This window comes from Macrobrachium nipponense, chromosome 9 (genome assembly GCF_015104395.2).
Source record: "Macrobrachium nipponense isolate FS-2020 chromosome 9, ASM1510439v2, whole genome shotgun sequence".
Lineage (NCBI taxonomy): Eukaryota > Metazoa > Arthropoda > Malacostraca > Decapoda > Palaemonidae > Macrobrachium > Macrobrachium nipponense.
The window spans coordinates 69,689,318-69,707,804 of NC_061110.1; the positions used below are offsets into that span (position 1 = coordinate 69,689,318).

An 18,487-nucleotide genomic window follows, 5' to 3' on the forward strand; every position below is an offset into this window, starting at 1 on the left:
TGCACATAAAGTATTATCAAAATAGAACCGTAAATAAGCACGTAATAACAAAAATAAAGAGCAAAAACTAAAGCGAAAGCCCCGCCAATAAATATGGAAATCGCAAATTTTATAGTATATCTTTCAAAAATTGGTCAATGTCATTTTCTACGTTTTCTAAGATTAGTTTCATCACAGTAAACAACTTTAGGGGTATCAGGGGTATCTAAACTAATTTTTCAAGTTTCTTGTCCTCAGAAAAAATCGCTTTTTTGCTTTTTCTCTGGTTTGGTTTTTTTATATATATAAAGTTACTATAAGGCTTTATTTCTACCTTTATTTATCTGGTGTTCATATCTTTTATTTGTAAAATGTAATGTGAATAAATAAATAAATACAGTAAATGATGATACAACTGGTTTTTTACTTGGGTAGAAGTTATTACATGTTTACGCTTGTATGGTTTTGTGATTTTTTGTTGAGACGCAGTTCATTTGTCACCTACACACTACTCATAAGCAATAATAATATTTTTTGGGTTCATCAACGTTCTGCATCGTGCATAACTGTTTATTTGCTCCAAACTTTCACAACGAAATTACAGAATGATTGGAAGTCCCTATCTGAAAAGAGGAGTTTTGGTGGTACTATGCGTACCACCTTTATGCACCCGGTGCGGTGTAGTAGGCTTGAATGGTGGTACCCACCTACCTCCAAACAAACTTTCGGTAATGAAGAGGTTAAATAAGATGTCTGGTTCTAGTTCGGCTAGCGCCAGGTTTTGTACCAAGAGTGATTGTCGAGGTAGACTACTGAAAGCATCAGTAGACCCTCATACTTTGTGTAAGATTGCAGAGAGCATGATTGCATGTATGAAAGTCGCTGCAAGGAATGTGAGTGTCTTTCTGATCTGGATGGAGCGGAATGAGTCCTATCTGCGTAAGCTTGAACGGGATAGGTTAAGGAGGTCTTCCTCCAGGAGCGTTTCAGGTAAACGGCAGGAAGTTCATGTTTCTCCTACTAACCCTCCTTTAATCACTACTCCTAACCCTGTAGTGTTGCCTTCGGGCCCTGAAACAGTGTCTGTAGAGGGTAATACCCTTACACTTATCTTAGAGTCGATTCGTAATTTAGAATCTAAAGTGCTCGCCTTAGAAGGCAAAAGTGAAGGTGCAAAGTGCAGTGACAGTGCTCCTTCGTTGGTGGAGGGTGCGTCAGATCGGCCCCATTTCGCTGCCGGACTCCCAGGTTTCAGGGAGAGGGCATGTCGAAAGCCGCAGGAGGGTTACGGGGAACGCCCACCGATCTGACGTGCCTTCGGCAGTATCTGTTGACGTTACACAGACTGCCAAGGAGCGTGCGCGTGCACGCCTCCTGAAAGAGTGTTTCTCTTCTTCAGAGGCTTCCTCCCCGCACAAGGGGTGGAGCTCTCATTCTATTTCACGCCCGCTGAAAAAGGAGCGTTGGTGATCGTGACGCTTCAGTCCAGTTTTTGGCTCATCGAGAAGGCCGATCATCGCCTGAGAGTGTGTTCGCAGCCTTCCCGCCACAGAAGAAGCGTAAGGAGTCATCGGATGATGACTTTGTTGAGCGCCCCCCAGTCGCTCTCCGAGCGCGTAACTACGGCAGTTTCCTTTTGGGAGAAGGAAGAAGGCGTCCCCTTCGCCCCTCGCCTTCTCACAGGATCAGCCCATCACCTGACAAGGAATCCTCTCCTACTGAGAAGATCCTGCGCTCTTTGCAGCAACAGCTTGCTGATGCTCTTGCTAAGAAAGGGACGCAACCACGTCCCAGGAGAAAGGATGACGTCTGCCTGTGAAGAGATCTAGAAGGTCTCCCTCTCCCTCTCCTCGCTCGTCTATCTCTCCACTTTCTTCGCCTGCTAGAGTTCGTGCGACTCCCCCAGCGGCTCTCTGGAGGACGTGAAGAGGATTTTGCTCGCTCGGCGCATGAAGCGTATTACCCGCTCGTAAGCTTGCGGTGCGAGAGCTCGATACTTGCGTGAACGCTTCGGTGGGCAAGTTCACGTTCGGACGCTCGGGTCGGAAGCCAAGCGAACGCCAGTGGCATCTAAGAGTGCACCAGCGGAAGACAGCGCGGCACCGAGATGTTAAAGCGCGCCTTAGTAAATGTCATTCGCACGCCAGTGGACGCCAAGCGTGCGCCAGCGGACAGGCCAGCATTCGCCGCGAGCGGGAACGCCCAATACCCACCCGCGCTAGTTGCAGCCAGGCCGTGCGCCAGTGGACGCCAGGTATGCGCCAGTGGACGCCCAGGTGTGCGCCAGTGGACGCCAGGTGTGCGCCAGCGGACGCTCGGGTGGACGAAGATGTGGAGTTTCGTCGCCTCCCACCTGTTTGTGATGAGACTTTGCAAGTTGCTCCGGGTTCTTAAGAGATACGACCGGAGTTTCTATTAATGAGTCAGCTTTACCTTCCACTTCACAGCAACGCGCCTCGTGGAAACTTAGACCAGATAGTCTTGGTCCAGCCTATTGCCTCCAACTTCACCTGTGTCGGAGCAGAGGTTAGTGACGCTTCGGTTGAAGTGGATGATGAGAAACCTTTGGCGGCAGTCTCTTCCGACTACCAGGTTTTGAACCCGCCTTCTTCAATCAGAGTTTGGAGAGACGTTTCACCCGGAAGCTCCTCGCTCTCCTCCTTCACAACTTTCTTCGTCCAAGATCAACAAGGTCTCGGCATTCGTCAGGATGAAGAAGTCCCTTTCAACTAAGAGGGCTCTTCGTAAGGTCCATGACTGGATGGAGAAAAGGAAGTCTCAGGGAAAGACTTCTTTTGCCCTGCCACCTTCGAGACTTAGTGGGAAGGCTGGCATTTGGTATGAGACGGAGAAGACGTAGGTATTAGACTTCCCTCGTCAGCCCAAGGAGACTTCGCCAGCATTGTGGATGCCTCGAGGAGGTCTCACCTGTCCTCTTCGAAGTTTCATGGTCTACTACGGAAATGGACTACCACCTTAAAGGCCTCTTTCGGACGTTAGAGGTCTTCAACTTTCTAGATTGGTGTTTGGGAGTTCTGGATGCCAAGTCTAGGAGTTCCGACTCGATTAGTCTGGGGGAGCTGTCCAGCGTAATGTCGTGCATGGACAAGGCCGTCAGAGATGGTTCGTAGGAGCTTACAGCTCACTTTTGCACAGGGCTCTTGAAGAAGAGATCCCTGTTTTGCAATTTTACAGCGAAATCTGTTTCTCCGTCACAGAAAGCAGACTTGCTCTTTCGCTCCTTTTTCGGATCATCTCTTCCCCAGGCTATGGTAAAAGACATTGCGACCAGTCTACAGGAGAAGGCCACGCAAGATCTCCTCGCACAATCTTCAAGGAGACCTGCGGTTCCTTCGTCCTCGGGAGTTTCGATTCTCAAGAAATCGAAGCCCTTTCGAGGTAGTTCTTCCTTGAGACCAGCCCCTCGAGGAAGAGGCACTTCCAGAGGCAGAGCCACGGCGCTGGCCAAGAACAAGAAGTGAAGCAGAAGTCCTTCAGTCACCGGTTGGAGCCAGGCTTCAGCTTTTTGCGCAAGCCTGGGAAGAGAGAGGTGCGGACAAATGGTCCGTGGACATCTTAAAGAAGGGTTACCGGATCCCGTTCCTGAAACCACCCCCGCTGTCTACGACACCCAGGGACATGTCTCCTTCCTATCGGGGAGAAAAAGCAACAAGTGCTTTACGATTGTTCAGATCAGATGATCGTGAAACACGCCGTAGAACAGGTCTCCGACTTGAATTCCCCTGGATTTTACAACAGACTGTTCCTGGTGCCAAAGCAGTCGGGGGAATGGCGACCGGTACTCGATGTCAGCAACCTGAACCTCTTTGTCATCAAGCAGAGGTTCAAGATGGAGACACCTCAGTCAGTGATGGGAGCCTTGAGACCGGGGGATTGGATGGCTTCACTAGATCTCCAGGACGCGTATTTCCACGTCCCCATCCACCCCCAGTCCAGGAAATACCTGCGGTTTGTCCTGAAAGGAAAAGTGTTTCAATTCAGGGCTCTCTGCTTTGGACTCAGCACTGCTCCCATGGTATTCACCCTACTGATGAAGAACATTGCGAGGTGGCTTCATCTTTCCAATGTCAGGATCTCTCTCTACCTGGACGACTGGCTCGTACGAGCCTCCTCGAAAGACCGGTGTCTGGAGGACCTTCACACGACTTTGTCGTTAACGAAGTCCCTGGGGCTTCTGGTGAACCTCGCAAAAGTCACATCTGACCCCTTCTCAGTCTTTAGTCTATCTGGGGATTCAGATGGACTCAGTGGCTTTTCGGGCTTTTCCGTCCCAGGGCGACAACTAGATTGCCTAAGCAAAGTGTCAACCTTTCTGGGGAAGGAATCATGCTCGGTGAGGGAATGGAGGAGTCTGCTGGGGACCATTTCCTCACTGGAGAAGTTTGTTTCCCTAGGGAGGTTGCACCTCAGACCTCTTCAATTCTTCCTTGCCGACAATTGGAAGCACCAAAACACTTTGGATTCGATTCTGGTGTTATCAGAAGAGGTAAAGGAACACCTAAGATGGTGGACCGACCCTTTGAAGCTCGCAGAGGGTCTTTCCCTCAAGCTTCAGAACCCCGACCTAGTGTTGTTTTCCGACGCGTCTTCCACGGGGTGGGGAGCAACACTGGGGGGGAAGGAAGTGTCAGGAACCTGGAGAGGGGAACAGGTGTCCTGGCACATAAAACCTCAAGGAGCTGGCAGCAGTTCATCTGGCGCTCCAGTTCTTTCAGAACGAAGTCTCCGGCAATGTGGTGCAGATCAACTCGGACAACACCACAGCCCTGGCATACCTCAAGAAACAGGGAGGAACCCACTCTCGATCCCTGTTCTTCCTTGCAAAGGAGATCCTGTTATGGGCGAAGGCACACGACGTCTCTATTCTGACGAGATTCATATCAGGGGTAGAAAACGTCCGTGCAGATCTGCTCAGTCGACAAGGTCAACTTCTGCCGACGGAGTGGACCCTTCATCAGGAAATATGCCAGAGGTTGTGGAAGTTATGGGGATGTCCTCTCGTAGACATCTTCGCAACTTCCAGGACAACGAGACTCCCGCTGTACTGCTCACCAGTTCTAGACCCAGGAGCAGTAGCAGTAGACGCCCTTCTTTGGGACTGGACGGGACTAGACGTATATGCCTTTCCCCCGTTCAAGATCCTAGGGGAAGTAATAAGAAAATTCGCGGCATCAGAGGGAACGAGGATGACTTTCATCGCCCCCTTCTGGCCAGCGACCGACTGGTTCACAGAGGTCATGTCCTTTCTTGTAGACTTTCCGAGGACTCTGCCTCCAAGGATAGATCTACTCAAACAGCCCCACTTCGAGAGGTATCACCAAAAAACCACCCGCTCTGAGTCTGACTGCATTCAGACTATCCAGAAGTTGGCCAGAGCGAGGGGTTTTTCAAGACCAGTGGCGAAAGCAATCGCAACGGCAAGAAGACCTTCTTCTATTGCCGTATACCAATCCAAGTGGGCTGTTTTCCGGAGCTGGTGCAGGAAGAAAGACATTTCCTCCACTCTACCTCTGTGAGCCAGATCGCAGACTTCCTTCTCTACTTGAGAAATGAAGTTCGCTTAGCGGTGCCTACGATAAAAGGCTACAGAAGTGTGCTTTCTGTAGTCTTTAGGCATAGAGGACTGGACTTAGCCAACAACAGAGACCTTCATGATCTTCTTAAGTCTTTCGAGACTTCGAAGGTACCTCAACCAAGAGTCCCTTCTTGGAATTTAGACATTGTTCTAAAGTTTTTGATGTCCAGTAATTTTGAACCTCTCAACTTAGCTTCGCTTAGAAACCTTACAAGGAAGACACTTTTTCTAACTGCTCTGGCGACGGCGGAGAGAGTTAGTGAGATCCAGGCTATAAGCAAGCATGTTGGGTTTAAGAACTCTGATGCGGTTTGTTCTTTAAGCCCTATGTTCTTAGCAAAGAACGAAAACCCCGTCCAACCCTTGGCCCAAGACATTTTGAAATCAAGGGTTTGACAGAGATCGTGGGTAATGAGCCAGAGAGAGTCCTGTGCCCTGTCAGGGCTCTCAAATTCTATTTAGACAGAACGAAGGACTGTAGAGGACCTTCGGGCAACTTGTGGTGCTCGGTTAAGAAGCCCGATCTTCCCATGTCAAAGAACGCGCTTTCTTTCTTCTTGAGAGACACCATTAAGGAAGCTCATTCCACATGTAGTGATAGTGACATGAAGCTTTTGAAAGTGAATGCCCACGAGGTGAGGGCTTATTTCGACCTCGATAGCCTTTCACAGAAATATGGCACTCAGTGACATTTTGAGTGCCACATATTGGCGGAGCAATTCGGTGTTCGCTTCACACTACCTGCGGGAGGTGAAAGCGACATACGAACATTGCTCGTCGCTTGGACCATACGTCGCTGCAGACACTGTTTTGGGGGCAGGAGGTAGCACTCATCCTTTCCTTTAGTGGTTAGATGAGCTTTTAATTGTGTGTGTTTTTTGGTTGTGGGGTTGACCGCCCGAGGCGGATCTCCCTTCTTTAGTCTAGTTTAGTGGTATACCTTTGGTAGACTAGGCCAGGTGGTTTTTTACTTCACGTTGCCCTCATTGTATGGTCAATGGTCTAGTCACATCGTGGTCACGCCCCCGTTGACAGATCATCTTGAGTGCACCAGCTATATAGGTCTCTACCTCGCTGGCAACTCTAATAGCACAAGCAGACTTACGCGGCAGTAACCACGAAGTCAGCTATGCTAACAGGTAAGGAATCAAGATATCATTTATCTGCATATATATGTTTCCTAAAATCTTCTATTCTGTCTACTCCCACCACCAAAGGTGGGATTCAGCTATATATATCTGACAGGTAGTTTCATGAAACAAAATGATATTGTAATGATACAATTAAGTTTGTTCATACTTACCTGGCAGATATATATAATTAAGTACCCACCCACCTCCCCTCAGGAGACAGTGGAAATAAAAATTATGAATAGAAAATGGGAATGATTCCTGATACCCGCCTCCCAGCGGCGGGAATGGGTACTAACCACCTGACTCCCACTACGTGTGTCGTAAGTTTTTTAATTTCTGTCGGACTTCGGAAAATACAGCTATATATATATCTGCCAGGTAAGTATGAACAAACTTAATTGTATCATTACAATATCATTTTTGCACTATCATATATTGTATTATTTCTATATGATAATGATAATTTTTTTCATTTCTGATGGTTGTATACTAAACTTCAGGCAATGACAAAAAAAGGAGCCAAAAAGGAACTCTTAATCTTGAAAACTAAGCGTACTGTGATTTTTTGAAAAAAAATATTTTTTCCGCTTCCGCGCTCACTCTGAGACCGCCTCGGCACACGGAAGACGATTTTTAATATACCCCTTCAGCGTTTAAGGGTTAACTTCATTTGAATTTACATTTTCAGGTGTGATACTTATTATTCTTGAATTACTCGAAGCTTATCATGGATCAATCATTAGTACTACTATTAGCTTCTGGTTCTTTACATACTTTTCTACACAGTGTCTAACATTATTTCAAGAGCCTTGATTTTATTTGTTATTACTTTCTTTGGTGTAGCAGCCACACCATATGTGTCATATGCTGAAAACCTTTTACTAATAGTTCACTACATACATTGAATATGCATAAACTCAGTCATAGGGACTAACTAACAGCCTGAATACTGATTGACTATAATTCTTAAGGAGGCAGGCCGTAACCCTTATATATGGGGGTATCGGGCGAAAAATGCGGTTGTGAAAAAATTCATGGAGCTTCGTATGGCAATGGAGACTACGTATACGAAACTAACTCAATAAACCAAAAACATTGATCCGTACAAGAAAATGCCATATTTCTTCTGTTATCGTAAATTTTGATAATTATTGCCAAAGAAATTGTGAGCAATGGCAACTATAGAGATTCCATGAGGCAGCAGGAGGGAACTAAGTCAGTTTACCACCATTCAGTGTGAGGAGAAACCTCTTGTAGTGTACATGTTGGAGTCTCACCTCTGACATTTGCCTGCTTTTACGTATGTTTATATTTGTTGCCGGCTAGAATTTCATGCCAATGAGGAAAAGACTAGCAAAACATCTCGGTAATATATAGACAAAGAAAATTAGCCCTAATATGATTACAGAATATCATAATATATGTGATATTAGCTTAGTTAGTAGTTAGTGAAGAGAGAGAGAGGGAGGGGTGCGTAGTAAGGAACGCCCCTGTCTTGCCTGATGCACACGTCATGCAGTGCCCCAGGCTACAGTCTTTGAGCAAAGGGATCTTCATTTATGATAAATTACTTAGTTTTGGTTTATTAATACCCAAAAAGCAGTATGAAATTCATAATAATCATGATTTATTACATTGTCTTTGTAAAAAGAGAGTACACGTTCAAGCTTCACCTCTGACATTCGCATGATTTTACGTCTGTTTATCTTTGTTTCGGCAAGAATTTCATCATGCCAAAGAGGAAAATACAAGGAAAACATCTCGCTAACATACAGAAGTAGAAAATTTTGTGTAATAAGCTGAGATAGTGAAGGAGAGAGAGAGTGTTTCGTAGGAAGGAGTGCCCCGTCTTGCCTGACAGTGCCCAAGGCTACGATATGCAAACAGAGAGATCATCATTTATGATTAAATTATGGTGAATAACATAGTTTTGGTTTATTAATACCCAAAAAAGAAATATACATTAATAATAATCATTAGTTATTAACCCTTTAACGTTGATTGGACATATTAAACTCGACAAAAATTGTCTGTCGGGTGCCGAACCAACGTTGTGTACGTCGACGAAAAAAAAGTTTTTTTTTTTAATTTGCGGAAAAATAGTTATAGGCCTCCTAGGCGAAAACTTTTGAATCACGTGCCTTGGGGGATGCTGGGAGCTCACAGATCAAGCTGTTGTTTTGTTTAAAATCGTTACCCAGGCACGCAAGTGCGAATTTCTTTCTTCTAACACTAAAAGGCATCAGCGACACATCTCGGAAAAGATTTAGTCACTTTGACATAATTTTTGCACCATTTTATATTAGACGTTACATAGAGTTTTATATATGAAAATGTGTGCAATTTCATGTAGAATACAACTAAAAACAACTCATGGTTGTAGCTTTTATCAGTTTTGAAATAATTTGAAAAACTTCAACCTTTGGTCAATTTTGACTCTACCAAAATGGTAAAAAAACGCAATTGTAAGCTAAAACTCTTATATTCTAGTAATATTCAATCATTTACCTTCATTTTACAGCAAATTGGAAGTCTCTAGCACAATATTTCGATTTATGGTGAATTTATGAAAAAAACTTTTTCCTTACATCTGCGCGGTAACTCTTCCGAAAAAATCTGAAATTTTTTCGTCCGATTGTCGTAATGTTTGCAGTTTTATATTGACCGTTACATAAAGTTTTATGTATGGAAATGTGTGCAATTTCATGTAGAATACAACAAAAAACAACCCATGGTTGTAGCTTTTATTAGTTTTGAAATATTTTCATATAAATAACGATAAGTGCCAAAATTTCAACCTTTGGTCAACTTTGACTCGACTAAAATGGTAAAAAAAATGCAATTGTAAGCTAAAACTCTTACATTCTAGTAATACTCAATCATTTACCTTCATTTTGCAACAAATTGGAAGTCTCAAGCACAATATTTCGATTTTTAGTGAATTTATGAAATAAAACTTTTTCTTTACGTCCGTGTGTTAACTCTTCCGAAAAAATCATAAATTTTTTCGTTCGATTGTCGTAATTTTTGCACCATTTTAAATTAGCCGTTACATAAAGTTTTATATATGAAAATGTGCTCAGTTTCATGTAGAATACAACGAAAAACAACCCATGGTTGTAGCTTTTATCAGTTTTGAAATATTTTCATATAAATAACGATAAATAGAAAAAAATTTCAACCTTCATCAACTTTGACTCGACCGAAATGGTTGAAAAATGCAATTGTAAGCTAAAACTCTTACATTCTAGTAATACTCAATCATTTACCTTCATTTTGCAACAAACAGGAAGTCTCTGGCACAATATTTCGATTTATGGTGAATTTTTGAAAAAAACTTTTTTTTTTACGTCTGTGCGTTACGAATTCATGCATCATATTGTGATAATATTTTCTGTGTTGCTTTGATCGTTTTACAATTTGTTATATACCAAAATCATCGCAATTTAGTGTACAATACAAAAAAAAAAATAGTTAACTCATTAGCTTTAACTGTTGTGAAATTTTCTGTTTGCGCTGTCATATATTCCAATATTTATATATGATAATGATATTTTTTTCATTTTTGATGGTTGCATACTAAACTTCAGGCAAATGACGAAAAATGGAGCCCAAAATGAACTCTTAATCTTGAAAATTAAGCGTGCTGTGATTTAAAAAAAAAAACTTTTTCCGCTTCGGTGCTCACTCGCGAACGTCGCCGGCATATGGGAGACAGTTTCAGAAATACCGGCTCGACGTTTAAGGGTTAACATTGTCTTTATAAAAATATAAAGGAAAACTTTGAATGCCCATCTCTCAAAACTATATACTTATTGACCTTCAAAATCTGTCTTCTCACTTAGTTTTAAAGCTATAGCATTGGAATTTGGCATTTAACTCAGAAAGACATTATGGAACAATCAAATAAAGCCCTTTTTCCAATTTTTGTTTTGTCTTTTTTTTTTTTTAATTTTTTTTCATGATTTATAGGGTTTATTTTTTTACCATAATGAAAAATTCATAAATAGCTAAACTATTACTTTTAGAAAACAAACTCCTCATTTGATTGGAAGTTTACATCAGGTCTATATATGGTAGTAATCCCAGATCTTAATATTGAATATCAAGGGAGGAGATAGAATTTGAAAAATGGTTATTTTCGGGATAAATCGCCCTCGCGTCACAAAACCGAAGGTCAGGCAAAAATCATAAGCAGTTTGGAGATGTTCCAAGTCACCTTATTAAGTGGTATGAATATCAAAGTTCTCTCCTTAAAAAGTGGCGTTAGCCAGCTGGCCCCCTTAAGTTGGGTTGGATGATGATTTGTCCAACAGTACTGGGCCAATTATTAAATCAAAGGACTCTTATTTTTTTTTAGAAATTTTAATATTTTAGTAGATATTTGCCTCGAGTAATGTTAAATTTTTGCTTTGTACAAACATATAAGTATTTTTAAAGTGAGCAATGCAGAAGTGTTTGGGATTTACATTCCAATTTATGCTATAGGTTTTTTTTTAACCAATTAACTCTCTTACGCCGACTGGACGTATTTTACGTCGACATTTTTTGTCTCCCTTGTGCCGACTGGACGTATTTTACGTTGACTTACAAAAGTTTTTTTTAAAATTCGTGGAAAAATACTTATAGGCCTACCAGCCTAAAACTTTTGAATCACGCACCTTGGGGGATGCTGGGAGTTCACGGATCAAGGTGTTGTTTTGTTTACAATCGTTACGCAGGCGCGCAAGCGCGAATTTCTTTCTTGCCACACTAAAAAGTATCTGTGACACATCTCGGAAATTATTTCGTCACTTTGACATAATTTTTGTACCATTGTAAATTAGCCGTTACATGAAGTATTTTATATGAAAATGTGCACATTTTAATGTAGAATACAACAATAAAATACTCATAATTGTAGCTTTTATCAATTTTGAGATATTTTCATATAAATAACGATAATTGCCAAAATTTCAACCTTCGGTCAACTTTGACTCTACCGAAATGGTCGAAAAACGCAATTGTAAGCTAAAACTCTTATATTTTAGTAATATTCAATCATTTACCTTCATTTTGTAACTAATTGGAAGTCTCTAGCACAATATTTCGATTTGTGGTGAATTTATGAAAAAACTTTTTTCCTTACGTCCGCGCGGTAACTCTTCCGAAAAAAATCATACATGCAATTGTGGTAATGTTTGCACCATTTTGAAACTAGCTGTTATATAAAGTTTTATATATGGAAATGTGCGCAATTTCATGCCCAATACAACTAAAAACAACCCATGGTTGTAGCTTTTATCAGTTTTGAGATATTTTCATATAAATAACGATAATTGCCAAAATTTCAACCTTTGGTGAACTTTGACTCTACCGAAATGGTCGAAAAACGCAATTGTAAGCTAAAACACTTATATTCTAGTAATATTCAAGCATTTACCTTAATTTTGCAACAAATTGGAAGTCTCTAGCACAATATTTCGATTTATGGTGAATTTATGAAAAAAATAACATTTTATTTACGTCTGCGAGGTAACTCTTCCGAAAAAATCATACGTGCGATTGTGGTAATGTTTGCACCATTTTGAATTAGCCGTTACATAAAGTTTTGTATATGAAAATGTGCGCAATTTCATGTAGAATATAACAAAAAATAATTGAAGGTTGTAGCTTTTCTCATTTTCGAAATATTTGCATATAAATCACGATAAATAGAAAAAAAAACCAAGTTCGGTCAACTTTGACTCTACCGAAACGGTCGAAAAACGCAATTGTAAGCTAAAACTCTTACAGTCTAGTAATATTCAGTCATTTATCTTCATCTTGAAACAAATTCAAAGTCTCTAGCAAAATATTTAGATTTATGGTGAATTTAAAAAAAAAATCTTTCCTTCCCTCCGCGCGCGGATTCTCCGCCACAAATCTCCGAAATGCGTATGTCCCATTCTCGGAATATTTGCTCCGTTTCATATTAGGCATTTCATAGAGTTTTATATATAAAAATGTGCGCAATTTCATATGTTAGAATACAAAACGGAAAATATTTGAAGGTTTGCAGCTTTTCTTCCTTTTCTTATTTCCGAAATAATTGCATATAAAAATATATATAAAAAAATTTGACATTCGGTCAAATTTAACTCGTCAGATATGATCGAAAACTGCAATTGTAAGCTAATACTCTTACAGTATAGTAATATTCAATCATTTGTCTTCATTTTGAAAGAAATTGGAAGTCTCTAGGACAATATTTAGATTTATGGTGAATTTTTGAAAAAAATATTTGTTTACGTCCGCGCTTTACGAATTCATGCATTATTTTGTGATAATATTTTCTCTGTGTTGCTTTTATAGTTTTACAATGTGTTATATACCAAAATTATTGCAATTTAGTGTACATTACAACGGAAAAAAAAGTAACTTGTTGCCTTTGTTTTGCGCACAGCGCGATTTGAATACAATTATATATGAAATTTCATTTTTGCGCTATCATATATCGCATTATTTATATATGATAATGATAATTTTTTTCATTTATGATGGTTGCATACTAAACTTCAGCCAATGACAAAAAAATGAGCCAAAAATGAACTCTTAATCTTGAAAACTAAGCACGCTGTGATTTTTTGAAAAAAATATTTTTTCCGCTTCCGCGCTCACTCTGAAACACCTCCGGCACACAGGAGACAATTTTTTTTTACCGCTTCGGCGTAAGAGGGTTAAAATAGGAAATTTGTCATTTTGTATTTTGATTAGAATTCAACGTAGAATAATTTTTTACCTGAATTTCTTCCCCTAAAATATTAATTTATCATAGCTCTCCATGTTAATGCCAAATCCTGATTTTTTAGGCAATCGGATAGATAAGTTAGGCTTTTTTGTGTCAGAACATTTGGCTACACTTCACATATCAAAGTAAGGATTAACATAAATACATTTATTGGCTCTTATGTGAAGCATACACTTATAAATCAATAATTAGAGAAATAAAAGAGATTTAAATACTTTTATTTGGTCATTGTGTTTAGACTCCTACTCGCTCCCTTGGATTTACTGTGTTTTTTGGAAACTTTTCTAAGTTAGTGAAGTGTTGTGCATTAGTGCTTTTGTGTTCTTTCCCATGGACTGCATTAAAACATTGGGGTATAATTTACACACTGTCATTATGATAGTACTAGTTAATATAAGTATTATGATACATGAAATACTTTGATTTGGTGTAACTTGGCCCATATGTTTTAAAATCTGTAAGAAATAGTAAATTTAGGATGTTAACAAAGAAAAATAGACATGAAACATATTTTGTTACAAAACATAGGCACTGTTTACATGATAATCAGGCGAGTTCAATTTTTGTAGATTGAACAAAGCTTACTAAACTTGAGTCATGTAAAGAGGATGTTTTCAGAAATGTGCATTCAGAAATAGCATACTGATTAGCTTAAAATTTACAGACACCAACTGTAGGGGATTCTCTATGTAGTGGCCTTCTTTTACATAATTGAAGCAGGATGGTGGGAAGAAATTTGAAGGTTATCAAATAAAACCGATTCTCCTTAACCTAATTTATTACCTTAATATTACAGAATGAAACTTACTCAGTCTTATCCCTAGCTCATCAAACCTATCCTCCTATCCCTATATCTAACTTAGCCTAATTTAAGATTAGATTACCATACTTAATATTATTCTAACTTAAATTTACTTGGAAGATACTATTTTATCTTTTCTATTTGGTATTTAGGGTTTCCAGCATTTAGTGTAACTGTTTTATCTTTTCTATTTGGTATTTGGGGTTTCCAGCATTTAGTGTTTACTTTTATGTCCACCTGTAAAACACACTGAATCATTTCACAATGTTTCTCTCTTTTTCCTTGGAACACATCTGACAAACGGTAGAGAATGTTCTTACACCATTAATTCCTACTGGAAATTTGGAGAGTCAGGACTAGATTCACACCATTGCTTTCAATAATAATTTTATAATGTTTCCAAGAGGAATGTTCGAGAAACACTAGTATGCAATACTTGCTGCAAAGCGGGGTAGACCTTCAGAAGACAAAGTCCTTGTTTCCATTAGTAATTCTACAGACAAAATTCCTCACGCAAGGGTAGAGGAGCAACACCGTCTCACTCAGTCCTATCTACCTTCAAGAAAACTACAAGTAAAAAATGGAAAATCAAAGAAACTTAAACAATCCCTCACCCACAAGAATATAAAACAATAAATAAAATAATTAAATCCTAAATACTAGTTTCAAAATTGCCTAACCTAATAAGAAAAAAAAAGAAAGAATCAGATATTTAATCCCAATTTTTCATACTACCTCATTTATATATTTAAAGTTATTGTTTATCTTTTGTTGGGTGAACCCCTGCCCCACACAAGAATCTTGGTCAGAATATTCAGCTAACAGTACAGAACAAAGTATTATGAAAAAGTGGTATTGTAGAAAATAAAAATGATTCAATAAAAAATTCAATCAAAAAGGCATAACTCACATGATCAGGAACTGCTAATACTTTCAGATCTTTGTAGTTAATTGTGTTCACTGGTTTTAGTAGGTTACACTAGTTTCTTTACAAATACAAACCTTTGTTCTTTACATAGGGGATTGGGGATTTAGCTTGCGAATGGAAGCTGGAATGGCCATTTATTTTTCAAACAATGTTGTTAACTATCAACAGGTTGGGGAAATCCTGCTAACCTGTTGGTATGCATTCAACTTTGTTTGTAGCAGTGAGGGTAATTGTATGATACGTTGAGCTGAGGCAGCGGGCAGTGCAGCCTCCATCTCATCACCTCTCGCCACCTCGCATCACCCAGTCGCGATAGGTTGTTTTTTTGACTTTCAATACTCTTAGTATATCCCCTCCAGATGTCAGCAAAAAGAAAGAGTAGTACATACTTCTCAAGGATCTTCTGCCAAGAAGTATGGAAATCGATCGATATCAACATGAAGCATTAGATCAGCAAGCAGCATGAAGAAGGAATGAAAGTTCAAGCAATCGCTGGTAGTATGGGCTTTCCGCATTCTATGATATCTACCATCCTAAAGGACAAAGAACGAGTGAAGGACACTACTAAGACTACAATGGGATAAAATGCTTTGATAACAAGGCAGTGAAAGGCCTGATACATGAGGTAGAGAAATTGTTGGCTTTTTGGTTTGATGACCAAATAAGCAAATGAATGCCTATTAGCCTTAGTAAAATATTGCTGAATGATGGCCAAGAGAAAGGCTATTCAGTGCCAATAATCTACCCTAGCCCAGGTTTTGAAAACCTTGAAATCCACGGCTACAACAATAAATAAGGCTTTAATATACTTTGTAAAGAAAAGCTATAGCTCTGTGTATAATATATGACTAAAATTAAAAACAAAAAACCATAAAATGAATATAAAAATATTGCCGAATGGTGGCCAGGTGAATGGCTATTCAGTGCTGATAATCTAGCCTAGCTTAGGTTTTGAAAGTCTTGAAATCCACAGCTAAAACAATAAGTAAGGCTTCAAAATATTTTGTAAAGAAAAGTTATAGTTCTATGTATATAATACAGACGGTCCCCGTGTATGACGGGTTCGGCTTACAACGTTCTGAGGTTAAGGCACTTTTCAATTATATTCATCAGAAATTATTTCCAGGGTTACAACGCATGTTCTACGGTTACGGTGCCTACAACGCTGATCTGGCAGAAGAAATATGACACCAAAAATGCTAAATAATCAATATTTGAAGGGTTTTTTTTTTATGAAAAATGCAATAAGAATGCAGTTTACATAGTTTTCAATGCACCCAAAGCATTAAAAGTAAGGATTTCTTAGGATTTTTGACGATGTTCCGGCTTACGACGCGTCTCAAGAACGGAACCCGTCGTAACCTGGGGACTGCCTGTATATGACTGAAAATGAATGCTATTAGTCAAAATAAAGAGAAGAGTCGTTTAACGACGAATTCGCTTAATGACCAGGTTGCTGGAACGGCACCCCATTGTTAAACGAGGAGTACAGTAACTGTATTCCATAAATAGAAATGATTCATTTGTTGGTGGTGAAATACCTATTTTGTCAGTGTTAATTCTTCATGATTACTCTGTTATTTTCACTCATAATTTTTGTCATTTACATAATTTTCATCATTTATAACTAATTTTCAAGGGCATATTAACAACTGCCAACAGGAGAGGATTTGTGATGTTCATAATTGTTCATCATTTATTACTGATTTTCAAGTGCATATTAATAACTACCAGGAAGAGAGGATTTTTTCAATTACGTATCAATCACTATTTTTATTACTCTCTCCCCAGACCCAACTATTGAGAAAAATTTGAGCTATTTGTACACAAAAGTAATATTTGAACATAGTGTTTCAAATATTATATCATAATTTGAATTTGAAATATTCAATGAAAATAGTTACATATCAATAGATTTATATGTTGGTGTTAAAATGTGTGTTAATTCAGTAAATGCTTATTATTTGATTACTGTTTTAAGAGCAAATGTTGAAGGCTAATTACTCTTTTAAGAGCAAATATTTGGTGTTATAGCCTATCATATTATGTTGCATTTTGAAAGCCTTTATTAATAAGTTGGAATATGAATTGTAGCCTGTTTTGATGTGTAATATATTGTAGCTTTCTGTGATGCAATTGGGATATGTGACACATTCATTTTTCATTTTCATTGCTCAGGATACATTTCCATCGTGCACTGAGTTTAAATAGGAGTAAATTACTACTTTCAAATATAGCTGTAGAGATGTAGTGCAACCAAAACAGTATGCAGTTGCCCCAGAGAAATTTTATGTTGTTTTGGCCTGGGGAATTATAGATAGATGACAAGGTAGTGAAGGAGCTGAATTAAATTACATGTACTGAAGGGAGATTAGTGAATACCTGTACCACTTTTGATGGTAAAGAAAATGTTTTATTATGTAATCCATTGTTATGATTAAACAAGGATCTTGGTCCATAGTGAAATTGCAGTTATTGATTACTTGGAGTAGGTAGAAATAGAAAATACCACATGTATCAAGCAATTTACAGACTTGACCACTGCTCTGTGAAACCATTCATTTAATTATAAATGTATTTTTGTCAGGTTCCTACAGAACTAGGTGGTGTAGGTCTCTCCAATACCCAGTATGCACGGATGGTGGAAATTGTTGGAGGTCATGATCTTGGAGTTGGTATTACTCTTGGAGCTCATCAGTCGATTGGATTTAAGGTAAGGTATGGTGCTGAAGGCAACATAGAAATTTATTTTCAAGTTATTTGAATGTTAGCTGCATTGCTTTCTGTCTGACTTTTCATCCATTTTGTTTGCTTTTTATTTATTCCCTTTTTCTGCAAGTTGGAATGTAATTACAGTACTGTATAGGTACAAATTTTAACCAGAGTGATAGATTTCCAAATACAGTAAATAAAAGGTTCCAGGTTGCATCAGTTGTTTGAAAAGATTGCAGTATTCGTTCTATTCTGATATACTTCTCTAATTTGATTTGAAGACTTTATTACTAAACCCATCAGTCGCATACAGCCTAAATGGGGTTGTGATATTCTTAGACACCTATTCTTAATTCTTAAAGACTGAAGAAGCAAAACAGATAAGATTGTCTACCTGATAATCAATGGTTGGTACTAGCTTAGCTCATTTTATCTTGTGTCTTGTGCTTGCTCACTTCAGTGAAAAGTTGTTCTAGCTTTGCTTTTGACTTCATTTCACTTAGTATATTCTTTTATATGCTTTTCATTCATATTCTTTCCAGTGCTATTCCCTTTTCACCTAGGCTTG

The 18,487-nt window shown here is 39.0% G+C and overlaps 1 protein-coding gene across 1 annotated transcript in view; it reads left to right on the plus strand.

The window, feature by feature from the left end:
• LOC135218542 (very long-chain specific acyl-CoA dehydrogenase, mitochondrial-like) overlaps positions 1-18,487 on the plus strand; it is a 303,617-nt gene that overhangs the window by 176,095 nt on the left and 109,035 nt on the right. The window contains exon 3 of the mRNA XM_064254915.1: positions 17,795-17,920. Coding sequence (XP_064110985.1) covers positions 17,795-17,920 — 126 coding nt within the window. The remainder of the gene's footprint in view (positions 1-17,794; positions 17,921-18,487) is intronic.